The sequence below is a fragment of the Borostomias antarcticus genome (assembly GCF_949987555.1).
Source record: "Borostomias antarcticus genome assembly, chromosome: 16".
Classification (NCBI taxonomy): domain Eukaryota; kingdom Metazoa; phylum Chordata; class Actinopteri; order Stomiiformes; family Stomiidae; genus Borostomias; species Borostomias antarcticus.
In genome coordinates this window covers 17,085,906-17,099,678 of record NC_140249.1, presented here as the reverse complement: position 1 = coordinate 17,099,678, position 13,773 = coordinate 17,085,906, and the positions used below count along the sequence as shown (strand labels likewise).

Below are 13,773 nucleotides of genomic sequence, written 5' to 3'. Positions count from 1 at the left end.
TGACCGCCCAATGATCTCAGACGTGTGTGGAGATGAAGCGAGGGGCGGTCGTACCAGGTGGCGATCTCCCTGTTGTCGTCCTCTGGCGGGGCCTTCAAGATGTCGATGGCCACGGTGTGGCAGGGGTAGTCGGCAAAGCAGAACATCTCTGGGCTCATCAGGGAGTGCTGGATGAATGACAACTGGAGGATGGGAGGGAGAGGGATGAAAAAGTAGGGAAGAGGTCAGGATAAGTGGTTCAACGTAAACAAGTCCCCAATCCCAAAGCCTGTTACCTCCGAGAGGACTTGATAGTGTAGACGAACGTGATTTATAGCTCCGCCTTCTTCATGATTTGAGCTCCTGCACTTTAATTTGCTAAAGACTCGGATACACTAGAAGACTTTCACAATCTTAACAGATTATGAAATGACTGGGAGACGACTTGCTTCTGCTGATTTTTGTATGACAACTGAAAAACTGGGTATCGCACATTTAACGACTGGACGAGTTTACACTACATGATTGCGTCCAGAATCTGCTAAAAAAAAAATCAAACATGTTTGATATGCTCCCATTCGGATTGGGAGTCTGTTCTCATCATACACTTGCCGATTTAAATCTGTACCCCTCATACACTTTTCTGTGCCAAATTGCCACTCCGACTACCCCCAACTAGTGCAGACTGCTGCTGACTAGGACAGACTTGGCAGGATTGTGAATAGTGTATAAAATCGGCATAATATCTTGTAGTGTATTCTCAGCTTAAGGCACCAAAGGGGAAATCTATCACAAACGTATAGCTCCACCTCGCCATGTGAAACACTGGTTGGGATTTCTCTCACGCCCATCTCCTATCTTCCAAAAGTCCATAAGACAGAGCAGTCTTGGGGTTTGTGTAGAGATTGGGTTGTCACCTGTCCTTCTGCGTGTTTCCAGGGCCTATAGATCAGGTCCACAGGGAAGACTTCCATGCCCAGGCCTCTCTGGATGCCGTACACCACCATCTGCAGACCCTTACTGTCCCGGATCATGAAGCCCGGGTGGTCCAGCTCATAGGTCACCTCTTTGAAGTTCAGATTGGGGTTCTGGGAACAATATACAAGATCAGAGGTCAAATTTTGACCATCAGAAGCTCTATGTGTGCCTTGAATCACGTAATATTAACATAAAAAGATATAACAGAAGAGTGTAAGGTTCTCTGTACAGATGGATAAGTTGAGAACCAGACAGTTCCCAGGTACGTACCACTTCTTTGACCACGTCAATGAGAACTTCTACATTCCAGGTGTGGGCCTGCGAGCCGTCGCTCTTGTCCTTCCCGTCGCTCCAGATCCCGCTGCCCGGGGCCGAGATGGACTGAGAACCACACAAAGAAACAAAACATGTAAGTATATACTGTTAAAAGCAGCACTATGGGCCACGATCATCTCAATGTCCACCTTGGTTCATATGCATCCCTTCCCTGTAGGAATATACGAGTGCTTTTGTTCTGGTTGGTCTGCAATGCAGCATCTCACCTGTAATGGAATGCCATCTGCCAAGCCAGAGTGTGTGCGCGCCATCATGCCCAGGACCCTGGCCACCTGGCTGGCAGTCACCTCTCGCACCCCATACTGCAGGATTATGTTCCTGCACTCATCAAGACTGGAAACACACAGGGATTCAAAACATTAGCACCAATATGCCCAAGACTCACCCAGTTTATTAGATGTACACTTGTTCCTTGTATACTCAGTCATAATTATTATAGTCAATATAATCATTATCACAGCATCTGCATCTGAACAGCCGCCTCCATTTAAACGTCTGCTGCCGACAGTGTTTCGTTTTTGACTAATCACCTGGCGCAGAAGCCATAGCCAACTTCTTGCATGAATTCTGCAAGAGAACTCTCCATCATGGTCTTGGCTAACTCTCCCGAGTCTGGCAGGATCCTGTCCATGAGAATGTCCCGTTTTTCAGGGTACAGCAGCGGTGCAAGCACCACAGGGCAGCGCTCCTGGGGGAAATCTGAAACACACCGCCATCCGAATGAGTATTCTAAGCATTACGCACGCAAAGTTCGGGGATCTGTGATAATATTGGGAAAACACTGGTCGGCAAAGCTGGTGTCATCAACCCGATATGCAACACAGCATTTCACATACATGATACGCGCGTTGGCTGGTATCATTTCAACCTTGATCAGTTAAGGACCATGCACACACTAGGATTAGAGCACTTCCATGCCCCCCCCCCCTCCATTCATCCCCAGTGACCCCTCACCTCTGCACAGTGTCTTAAGGAAGGCTTCAATCTGCTCTTGTCCAACACCGATGGCTCCCTTCTGGCCAAACAGGAGATGGGACAGGAGCAGATGCAGGACCTCTATGGCGATGTCCTGGAAGCCACCTTCCTGGCTACCTCCAAGGTCGGCGTCCACGTATGAGCGCAGGAGGTCGGGGAGCTTCTGTTTGACGAACTGCGCGGCTGGAAGACAGGCGGAGGAGAGAGAGACAACATTAGAACCCCGCTACCTTGCCACTCAAATGTAGTTACCCCAGACAACTAATACTTGAGATCAACTCTAAAGCCCTTTCCCGAAGCATGCCAATCAAGCACTTCAATGTTGAGTTTTAAAGTCAGCATTTAAATCAAAATATTGAAAGAATATTTACCAAAACCACGAAGGTCTGCGTTGCACGAATTCAGTAAAGCTAGGCCAAATATCACCTGAGGAAATGAGAAGTTTATTAGTGACACATTGCTCCATAAATGTTCAGGTGGTTTGCATCGTGAGAGGCTACATTACTCATAGGTCTGGCTTCATAGGCCTGGCTTCGCATAGCCAGACCTATCTCCACACTTCGTTTATGCTGTTCCAGCACTGGACAAAGGTCTGGCTGAAAAAATGCTCTTAAAACCAATCACAATAGTCTTGGGCGGAGCTAACACTGCAGACAACAGGCCATGCTTGAGATAAAACTTTTTTAGACAGCAACTGTTGTAAATCAGACTTTGTCTATCATTACAATGATCCACCGAAAGAACAAAGCAGGCCTGCTTTATTGCACGATCCAAATCTTGCCATTTACAGCATGTAGGTTGCTAGCTCGGGGTTGGTGTTGATTCACGTAATGAAGGGGACTTTGAAAATGATAACACGCAGATAGAAGAAGGGGAGGAGTCTGGATTGAATCTGATTACGGCAGGAAGATTCTCCCGCCTCCTAATCACAAGGCTCATCTCCAAAACCCACATCCGGTAAGTCAGACTACATTACTCATGCAAATTAACCTGGCTCAGCGCATTATTCGTGCATAGTAGAGAATTATTCTCTTCCTACTGTCTTCCAGTGTGATGCTCTGGACGGTGACTTATAATAGACAATGGTTATGTATTAAAAATGTGGCTTATTGTGCCATATATTGTCCCCTCTTTCCCAAGACAGCATAAATTTGCCTGGTCTATATAACTTAACTTTTATAACCTAAAGCCGCAGTAAGTAATGTGCTATGAGCCTGCTACGAGCTAGCAACGAGGAAAAATCCCATCTGCCAAGTTAAATTCAGTCTGGTTCAATCTCATGGTTTGTGGGTTTGGGTAGCTGTAAGGCCATAGAAGAATGCCGTGTTGCTGATTGGATGTCAGCACACATGCAAGCTATTGTGGCCAGGCTTTTATTTTTTAATGCTCTGGTGTCGACCTGACACTAAATTATAATCAAGTATTTTAACTGGTTTAGCAGAGCCAAACACCACAGTCTACAAAAAGGGAATTTTCACATCTGAGCTCAATCCCTTAATCCCTCTTAATTTGGCTCAAGCACTTGAGTATCAAAGCAATATTTCAAATGTTTAGAATCTTACAAAATCTCACAAATATATATAAACATTGTCATAATACAATGCACTTTTTTTTTTTTCAGACCGTCTCTTCACTTACCTCTTGGACCTTGCTTAGCTTAAGAACTTTACTCAGTTGAGCAAACAAGTGGGCTGAGGACTTCAAACTCTGAAAGAAATGAGAAAAGACAGCGGATAAGACTAAACCTAGAATTCTCTGGGCCCCGCAGCTGTCATTCTGACTCATATACAGGGGCATGCAGACATTGAACTAAACTATCAGTGCAGAAAATCCCAACAGATGTAGTATATTCATTGCAAATAACAAAAGCAATTCATTGTGAATAGGGTGTGCATTCATGTATATAGGTGTCACCTACCTTCTGGTAGTGCAGAGGATTGTCGATGGCGTAACAGAGCGTTGAGATAAAGTTTGGCTTTGAAATCAGTGACACACACTCCTGGATCAGAAACTGTGTCTTAGGGAAAGTTGACAAACAAAGGAAGAGGGGAAGAGGAAACGGAACAAAACAGGTGAAGGATAAGACAGGAACTTTCCAGAAACACCCCTAGTGGCCCCTAACCTTAGGTAGATCTAAAAGGACTGGGAGGGTGATATCGTGGCAAAGACAACACTGCCTCCTCTGAAAGGCTTGGTTTGGTTTTGCTTGTAACTTTCCAATCCACAATAGTGTCTATGACACGTGCAAATAGTTGTTTCTGGACAAGGCCAAAGCTCAATAAAGGCTAAACAAGGGGGGAAACACTTCCAGTACCAATTATCACGTTATTGTGATAACCTGCCGCTGATCAAAAATTACCTGATGGAAGTCTTTGCCACTGCTTTTACCATCGCCACTGAAATCCACATGGGAGAAGAGACAGCGTAACAAATGCCTGTCTGCCTCGGGGCCGTGACGATTCACAATCTGCAGGGAGGAGAGGGACTTTCATCACATACCCACTTACAGGTTCAAAACCAGTGCAACATAAGGGTCCAAGATGAGAGTTAGGCCTGCTGTCTCGATGTCTGTTGTGTTTATCTTTATCTGTTAATCATTAGACATTCAACACCTTGGATTGGATGACTCAGAATTAAAAAAAAAAAAAGGTTCACCACCATTTCATTGCCATTTGAGCATGAGGTCCTCGCATTGGTTCTAGTATGCTACTCACATGCTGTATTTCCTGCTGGCTGGCTCTGTAGTTTTTCTTAGTTAAATTGTCCACCAGGTAGCTGATTTGAGACAAAGCCAGCGAGAGCGAGTCAAGATTCATTGCTGGTCGGGGCAGAAGCAGGCGGCCGTGCCCGGCGCAAAATCACCATTATTCCCCTTTAGTCACTTCAGTGATAATTGTTAATTCTGCTTCCTCCCCAATGTGTAAAAAATGTAGTCTTTCAAATAAGATTCCTCTGTCAGTGGGTCTTGATGCAAGGTAAGGTCCCTCAGTGCAACATCAAGTTCAGCACCTGAGGAGAACATGGGTGAGAAAAACTATTTCAGTGAGGCATGAGATGAGCCGTTTTTACAATACAGTATCAAGTATTAAACATGCGCAATTCCAAGTACAGAATACGTTAATTGGTTTATAAAAAAATCCATACCGCAAATACCACCATTAATGTATATTATGTGTTCATACAAAACAAACACGGGGAACAGCTGACATGGAGAATGGTCAGGACAAAAATAACGTGATAGGCTTTGAGGCCTACTGGTCAGTGGTGGTCTCGATTCATTTAGCGGCGCGGAATTACATGAATTTACAAATCAGTATGCCAGCTAGCTGTAGGATGCAGTTAGAAAAAAACGTCAAGGTATATCCGTCAAATACAGACAGTTTATCTAAAGCTACACAATTTTATTATAGGCTCAATTTTACGTCGGTCAAATTGGGCCTTGGTTTTAACGCTAGGCTGTTACGCTAGCTGCCTAGCTAGCCTAGGATTCTGACAGCTTGTTAGCTGACTCATCCGTTGAAACAAAGAGCAGGCATGCTAGCTAGCTAACGTTAGCCAGCTTACCAACAAGCCTAGCTAACGTTAGCTAAACAAGCACATTGCCTGGATGTTCATAGAAGCCTCCGAATAATCCTTGAAAGACAAACAAATCTGTATCATGTTCCATGTTTAACTAGCTAAATTAGCTATGAAGAAAACTTCAATTCGCGAGCGATAGCTGAATGTCTGATTAACGTTATACCTAACTAGCTAAAGCAACCACATATCCCAAGTTATGACCAAATAGTTGAGTTAGCCAACATTTAGGAAAGAAACTAGCCATCTAGCCATGCAGCTAACGTAGCAAGTTAATGTAGCTGTTAGCTAACGCAGCAGGTTAGCTAGCTAGCAAGCTTCCCCAGATGGAAGCAATGGAACCTCGCTCCTTCCAGAAATAGGCTCATGAGCCAAGCGATTTAGCCCAGCTAATTAACGTTAGCAAAGCTAGTTAATATATTGTGGTTAAAGTTATCACGGGAACTAACTTGGGCGCAGTGTTGAACGAACTTTAGCTTGGCGCTAGCAAACCATTTCTCTGTTTAACTGTTAATTTACTTGACATTTAAGTTGCTGGCTAACGAGGTAACGTAGCTAGCTAACGTCGTCACCTTATGGGTCAGTACGCGAACTAGCTAGCTACATGCCTGCTAGCGCTACTGGCTACAAATGTCGACTGTATTTATATTTTCTAGCTAGATAATGCGAGGAAGCTAGCTAGCGTTAGGTATAATGGCTCTGAATGTCGAAAGCGAGGTTGCCTCCTCGCATTATCTAGCTAACGTTAGAAAACATTGATACAGTCGAGCTAGCAAGTTGCTATCGCCGTTCAAACGTATTTTCCTTGTTTCAACTAGCTAAGATTATCTAACTACTTACGTTAGCTAGCCCAGTAATGTTTGGTCACAAGTGCAATTTGTGATCGACTTTATCTCACGCAATTCAACATTCAATATCAATTCGCCACCAGCTAACGTCAATATATGAGTTCCTGTATAGATTGTTAGCTAGCTAGCCACGTTACATTCCAGCAATTAGACCGGCCCGTTGATAATGTTACGGAGCTCAACGGCTAGCAACATCAACACAAGCTTACTTTCGTCTTCATTTGAAAAACTATCGCAGATTCCGTTGGATAAATCTCATGAAAACATACCGTGCTTCCTAAAATGTCTGTTATGATGTTCATTCCTTTTTGTTAATCCCCCCAAACTTGACGAATTAAAAGGGTTCCTCTCCTCACAGTTCGGTTTGATTTTTCAAAATAAAATGGCGACTGTCACCATCGCGCGCACAGTGCAGTGTTCAGAAGCTCGGGCCCATGCTCGTGACACTAGTGAGGGGTCGTTCGCGAACGAACTGCTCTATTTGAACGGCTCTATTTGAACGGCTCTTGGGAACCGAATCGCGTTCAACCCCTAAATTCACACATGCCGTGTCTGACAAGTAGGCTACACAGTGCAATCTGTCGTCCCCCACCCATGATGCATGTCATCTCTACAGTTGTTGAATGAAATTTGAAAAGAACAAATTCTCAGCTAACGATTGTGGATCTCAAGAAGATCCAGGAGCTAAGCCTGGGTTTCGGAATGCCAGTAGAGTAGGCTACTCCTTAATACGCTTATGCTGTGTTCACACCAGGCATGATTTTTTCCGGCCGCGCAGGGAGTTTACATAGAAAGTTAATACAATTTGCGCAAACTGGGCGGCGGGCGGCACGGACGGCGCGAATCAGGCAAACCCAGCGGCCAGGATTCGCCGAGAGGCGACATTCGCAATAGTAAAATTTTTTGAACTTTCTGCGGTGGATTCGCACGGCAACCCATTGGATCCCGTGGCAAGATTGGGGCGAACTGTGCGGCGCAACACAGCATTAGGGTTGGCACCCGTCCTGTATAGAGATTGTCCTGTATTGATAAATAACATTTACTGAATAAATACGGGCCGCAATTTGTCCTGTATTTTTTGTGCACACCCCACTATAATGCATATTGCATAATATGCGTAGCCTAATCAATAGACATTAGATCATAGCCTGAGCAAAACATGGGCAAAATGTTTGGTCTGATAAACTTAAATATAAATAGCAAAAGACCTAGTAGACCACAGAGACCAGACATTGCAATGGTTGTTCATGGTTGGATTAAGCTGCATCATCACGTTAGCAGCGACAAGTTTAAAGTCCAGCGATAGGCTTCCTTCAATCATGCCACCAGCGTTCTATTACTGTAATAGACTCTTTCAATGGAACTTTGGGTCACCATAGGGCAACAGCTGCATTTACATCATGAATGTATTAATAGGTTTACATGCACTTTTTTTTCAATCTGATTTGATTCAATCCGACTGAGGATTTCAAGGTAAATTTACATGCACTTTTTTTCAATCTGATTTAATTTAATCCTCTTGAAGATTTCGGGGCAACTGTTTACACGGGATGTGATCTAATACGTTGTGGTGTTAATATGCGGCAATGCTTGTAATCAGAAAAGCTGTGTGACGTGCATGCAGGCAGGAGTGAGTGAGTTACTATGGTTACAGAAGCTCAAGTCAAAACTTTGCTAATGGATATCTATTGTCTGTTTGTTATTATGGTGCTCTTAATGAAGCACTGGCTTGATAACAACTGACTCTCCGACTGACGTTTTGTGGTCGTTATTCCTTATTTTCCTGCCGTCTAGGCGTCCAATAATGTTCAGTTCTGCGTTTGGATTAAAAACAAACGCTATGCTGTGGTCCAGTTCTGCTTCTATTGCTTTACCCGCAATAGAAGTACGTGCCCTTTCACAGAGAGCATGCGCAGAAAGAACGCAGCCAAGAGTAATCCATTTCATCTTTTACAGTACATGATACTTGATCGGTTTATGAAAAGGTTTACACTACTCCTCTGCAACCGATTTAAATTTCAATCGGTTTGGGCCTTTTTATTTGGATTGAGGTGTTTATATGAGCATTTTTATTCAGTTAGGGCTTTGCCAGTTTGCCAAACGTGTGAATGTAAAAACGTTCAGGTTGCTATACATTTCACAGGAGAACATACTGAGACTGGTAAGATTACACCCTGTGCTTCCCGTCTCAGAAAACCACTTTATCATAGTTTTTATAATGCATTTACGTATGCCCCCTTGACTTCCATTGTAGCCCAGTGAGAGCCTGGATAAAAACTGCAGCTAGCTCAATACTGAAACCATCAGTAAAATTATGGTCTCTAAGTTTCAGGTTCATGGTAGACAGACCACAAATAGGGCTAAATGTTCAAAATAGCACACTACCCCTTTAAACCTATTATAATGGGATTATTAGACTCCATGCAAACGTGCCTAATGACTTCCAAGATTATCAGACTGGTTCTCACAAGAGCTATCAACGCTGTTCATAGAATGAAATTCTGGCTGTTAGACAATCAGGGACACTCAGGCACTGATATACAATCTGATGGCTGCTGACACAAGGGACCGCCTGAACCGCTCTGTTTTGCACCTAAGAGGGATGAGTCTGGGGCTGAAGGTACTTCCCCATCTGCCACCGCTCGCCATAGAGAGGATGCGATGGGTTGTCCACTGGACTTCAGTTTGTCCCTCATCCTCCTCTCCACCACTGCCTCCAGACAGTCCAGTTGTTGCCCCACAACAGAGCTGGCCTTCCTCACCTGCTTGTTAAATAGATGTACCACAGCTGAGAGAAAAGCTATATTTGCTTTTTATCTTAATTCATTAGTGCTGGTAGCCCAGCTAAATTTTGGAAACAATGAAGTCAATGAAGAATTGACATTATTGCCACTCCACATTGTGCTGCTCTACCTATATGGGAAGCATATGCACAGCTGTTGTTTATAGATTACAGCACGGCATTTTCAAAGCCATTATTGGAAAACTTCCACCATACATCTAATTTCTGTTGGTCTGGAACCTATCAGACCCGATTAAACAATCGGCTTGTTTTTAGGGTTCCTCAAGTGCAATCTGAACTTGGTAGAGCTGCTTTTTCCCATGATGGTCCTTATACCTGGAATACTTCACAACATACTCTAATGCTTGAGGTACTTCCTTCAGTCGCAGAGTTTAAATCCATGGCTCTTGACATTTGTACTTCGACCTGTAACTGTTTTTAATTATTACTATTATTATTATTATTATTATTATTATTATTGTATATTGTATTTGTTCTGTTGTTATTTGAGTATTTGTGTGAACTCCTCAACACTTTAAATGAGGGAAACCTTTGTGCTGTACGAGTATAAATAAAGGTTTGAAAAAATGACAATTGAATACCATCATCCCCATCAGACTGGTCTCCAAGCTGTCCGACCTAGGCTTCGAACACAACATCTGCCTTTGGATAAAGGACTTTCTAACAGACTGACCGCAGTCGGTCAGGCGGGTCCCCACCATGTGAGTCAGCACAGGGACTCCACAAGGTTGTGTGTTGAGCCCCCTCCTCCATTCTCTGTACACTATGACTGCATACGAACCCACAACACAAACAAAATAATTACATTTGCAGACGACACGACAGTGGTGGGGCTGATCACCGAGGACGATAAACCATCTTACAGTGAGGAGGTGCCAAGGCTAACAGGCCGGTGCTCAGAAAACAACATGGCACTTAACACCAAAAAAACAAAGATCATCATTGACTTCAGTAGGGGATCACCTCCACTGTACATAGGCTAAATAGAGAAAGTGGATAGAGTCTCCAGTTTCAGGTTTCTGGGCACCCACATTTCTGAAGATCTCACGTGGTCAACCAACAGAAACTCTACAGTTAAGAAGACACAACAGGGGCTTTACTTTCTAAGGACGCTTAGGCAAGCCAGCCTGTCACAACAGCTGCTAGTGTCTTTCTACTGCTGCTCAATCCTGACACATGGGATCCCAGTGTGGTATGGCAACAGTTCTGTGGCTGACAAGAAGGCTTTGCATTCATCAACACAGCTGAGGATAACCAACACACATCTGTCTGCCCTGGAAGACATCTACAGCTCCTGTTGCCTACGGAAAGCATACTGCATCTCAAATGACCCAGCTCACTACGCCCATCAGCTGTTTGTCCTTTGGCCCTCAGGAAAGTGCTACAGGTCCAACAAAGCATGCACCACAAAATTAATGAACCGTTTCTACCCTATGGCAATTACTAAATTCTCCACTGAAAAGAACACCCCCACAGAATACTACTGTGCAATAACTACATATATTTTATATTCTTCGTATTCTTTTAATATTATGTATTGTATATATTTCTATTTTATAATTTTTCATTATATTTATCTTCTCTGGTCGGGTAGTGCGTCTGAATTTCGTTGTATACACCAGTACAATGACAATAAAGAAACTCTTTATCTAAAAACTCCACCCCAGCACTGTGACTCCAGTCCCTTAAATGACAAGGTGAAAATTTGTAATGCTTTTAATTATGATTTTATTCAAGCAAGCCATATTTTTGATGAAAGAAAACAGATATTGCCAGCTTTCTGCGCACACCACCCAACAAAGTCCTCTACTAGGCCTCTATATTCCTCCCCCTGTCCTACACATCCAATAATAGCAGTCGTCCGAGTACCCGTGTAATAGATGATAGCGTTGTCCACTCCCATGTTAGCATGGTAAGCAAACTGTAGAGGGTCCAGGTCTTTCTTCACCAGGGATCTGAGGACAGGCCTCCCCAGGGCTTTCAGACTTGCCGCCATTGTTACTGGGTTAGCTTAATGCATGTGAAGTTCTGTGCATTTTTTTCAGCATCTGTCTTAGTTACAGCAAGAATGAACTAGCCAGTAGGTTTTGTGTTTGTTTGCCCCAACTCTAGGAGGAGCCGGCCGTCATTTCACCCTTTTTTTGCCCGTTGATTGACTGGGGACTTTTCTGTTATAAAATTTCATTGAGTGTTTTCATTGTGCGCGCTCTTGCCACAGTTGGTGGAGAATGCGGGCAACCCGAGCCCACTAACCCCCTCTAGTGAGACATCTTGAGAGCTAGGGCTGCCAGTAGACCCTTTTTTTTTTGTTTCACTGTTCGGACCACACCATGGGCGGGCAGGCCCTGACCCACCTTCTCCAGGCACAGGCTCAGCAGACCCAGGGCCTGACGGCCGTGCAGGATGCCATCGCTGGGCAGGGCGGAATGGCCCCCCGGGCACCTCCGCTGGTCCCCACGAACCTGCGCAACAGACTCACACTGGAGGACGACATGGATGCGTACCCCGACGTGTTTGAAGGAACCGCGGAGCTCCAGAGATGGCTGGAGGACGAGCCCGCTTCCTGACGGGCTCCAGGCATCGGGACCCGTCCAACGATGATGCCCTGGATTATCAGACCGTGAAGAGGGCCTAGACGCCCAATACAGTCTGAATCTACCCGCCAGGTCCCAGCGCTTCCACAACTGGGAATACAATCCCAAGGCCCCGCTCCGGACCCAACCGTCTCGCCCGACGCTGGCTTACTACGGGGGACAGACCCCCCGCTTGCGCCAGCCAGGGCGCCGGAAGCCGACGCAGCTCTACCACGTCAACCTCATGAAGAGATGTCAGGACCACCTGGAGGCGCCCGCCGGGGCGAGGCCGACCCGCACCGCTTGCCAGCCCCTGCCCGAAGTCCCCACGGGGGAACAGCTCAGCTCAGCTCAGCCCAACGCCAGGACCTCCAGGAAGTGGTCCATCAACATCTCGACATCCTCTCTGACCTACCGGGACGCACCTGCATGGCGCAGCGCGACATCCTCACCCTTCGAGCTCTGGCTGACATCTTGTAGCAGGAGAGACAGAAAAAGGTTATGCGAAGCGAACCATCTGGCGCGTCAGGTTAGGAGCAGCCATCCTCCTCCGAAAAGAGCCTCCTGCAGGCGGCACAATCATGGGAGATGAGGGTGGACCTGGGAAGAAAAACGACACTTTCCTCAGGTTGTCCAAACATCCCTGAGGCTTGACATGGTCGTATTGTCTGAATAGGCGAAGATGACCATTCTGATTGAACCGACAGTCCCATGTGATGTGAAGAGGCCTCGGAGAGGCAAACCAGCAAGTACCACGACCTGGTCCATCAATGTACTAGGGACAAAGGGTGGCAGGCCTGGCTATTTCCAGTTGAGGGTGGCTGCAGGAGGTTCCCAGTGAGGTTGGCGAGAGGCAGCGGAAAGAGCCCCGTGCTGGCTATGGAACAGGATGGAGGAGTTAACCTGGAAGCAAGGACACGATGGGCAGTGACTGGCCATTGCTGCTGACATGCCAACCAGAGGACGTTGTGTGGTTCAGGGTCAAAATGTCTGAGGAAAATGTGGACGCGCACCCGGCGACATCCTCTTCTGGCCGAAAGCTAGTCATAAGTAAGTGACTGAAGGTGTTAGCATCTAGATGTTTCTAACAGTAAACACAAACTTTATTTGTGGCATTTCTCAGAAATCCCATTTTTCCCATAGGGATTTTGGACTACACCCTACAATGGCAGAACTACTAAAAGCTTCCAAAAGGACCTCACCATTCTATTGGTTTTGAATTGGAGGCAATATTTTTCGCTAGACACCTCTGCATAGTGGAAATGGCCCATAAGGCATAGCTAGTCAGTGATCACAGACGTAGACCACAGTTCTGCAGTCTATGACTAAATCCCACCAACCCCACATAACGGCATGACTAACTTTATCACAGTTGGACACACATACTGTACAGTATGACCTAGTCACACTTTACATCTGTTGTGTCTTATAATGTAGTATTTGTTATATATGTGCTTTATTTTTTGTTGTTTCCCAGAGTGTCAGGGTTAGTATTATCCCCCCTCCCTGAAACACATTGTGTTGCCTGTGTGTATTAAATGCGCTATATAAATAAAGTTTGATTTGATACATTAACCATTTTCATTGATTATGCAGAACACAGGTTTTGGGTTTTCCATAAACGTGTACATTTTACAATCACCTTTGAATGAAAAAACATAGCAAAAAGGTTTTCAGAACAGAATCCTGTGAAACTCACGTTTAC

At 45.1% G+C, this 13,773-nt stretch overlaps 1 protein-coding gene across 5 annotated transcripts in view; it reads right to left on the bottom strand.

Annotated features, from left to right (window-relative positions):
• cnot1 (CCR4-NOT transcription complex, subunit 1) overlaps positions 1 to 7,088 on the bottom strand; it is a 30,884-nt gene extending 23,796 nt beyond the window's left edge. For 4 of the 5 annotated variants that reach the window (XM_084450813.1, XM_084450815.1, XM_084450811.1 and 1 more), the window contains exons 1-12: positions 6,962 to 7,088; positions 4,983 to 5,277; positions 4,628 to 4,735; positions 4,187 to 4,279; positions 3,907 to 3,975; positions 2,640 to 2,694; positions 2,248 to 2,451; positions 1,824 to 1,992; positions 1,500 to 1,626; positions 1,228 to 1,338; positions 897 to 1,067; positions 55 to 182 (exon numbers count right to left, since the gene is read on the bottom strand). In XM_084450813.1, coding sequence (XP_084306939.1) covers positions 55 to 182; positions 897 to 1,067; positions 1,228 to 1,338; positions 1,500 to 1,626; positions 1,824 to 1,992; positions 2,248 to 2,451; positions 2,640 to 2,694; positions 3,907 to 3,975; positions 4,187 to 4,279; positions 4,628 to 4,735; positions 4,983 to 5,084 — 1,337 coding nt within the window. In that variant the 5' untranslated portion in view covers positions 5,085 to 5,277; positions 6,962 to 7,088. Of the gene's footprint in view, positions 1 to 54; positions 183 to 896; positions 1,068 to 1,227; positions 1,339 to 1,499; positions 1,627 to 1,823; positions 1,993 to 2,247; positions 2,452 to 2,639; positions 2,695 to 3,906; positions 3,976 to 4,186; positions 4,280 to 4,627; positions 4,736 to 4,982; positions 5,278 to 6,901 lie in introns of all 5 variants that reach the window. The other variant, XM_084450812.1, reaches the window with a different exon arrangement.
• Between the last annotated feature and the right edge of the window lie 6,685 nt (positions 7,089 to 13,773).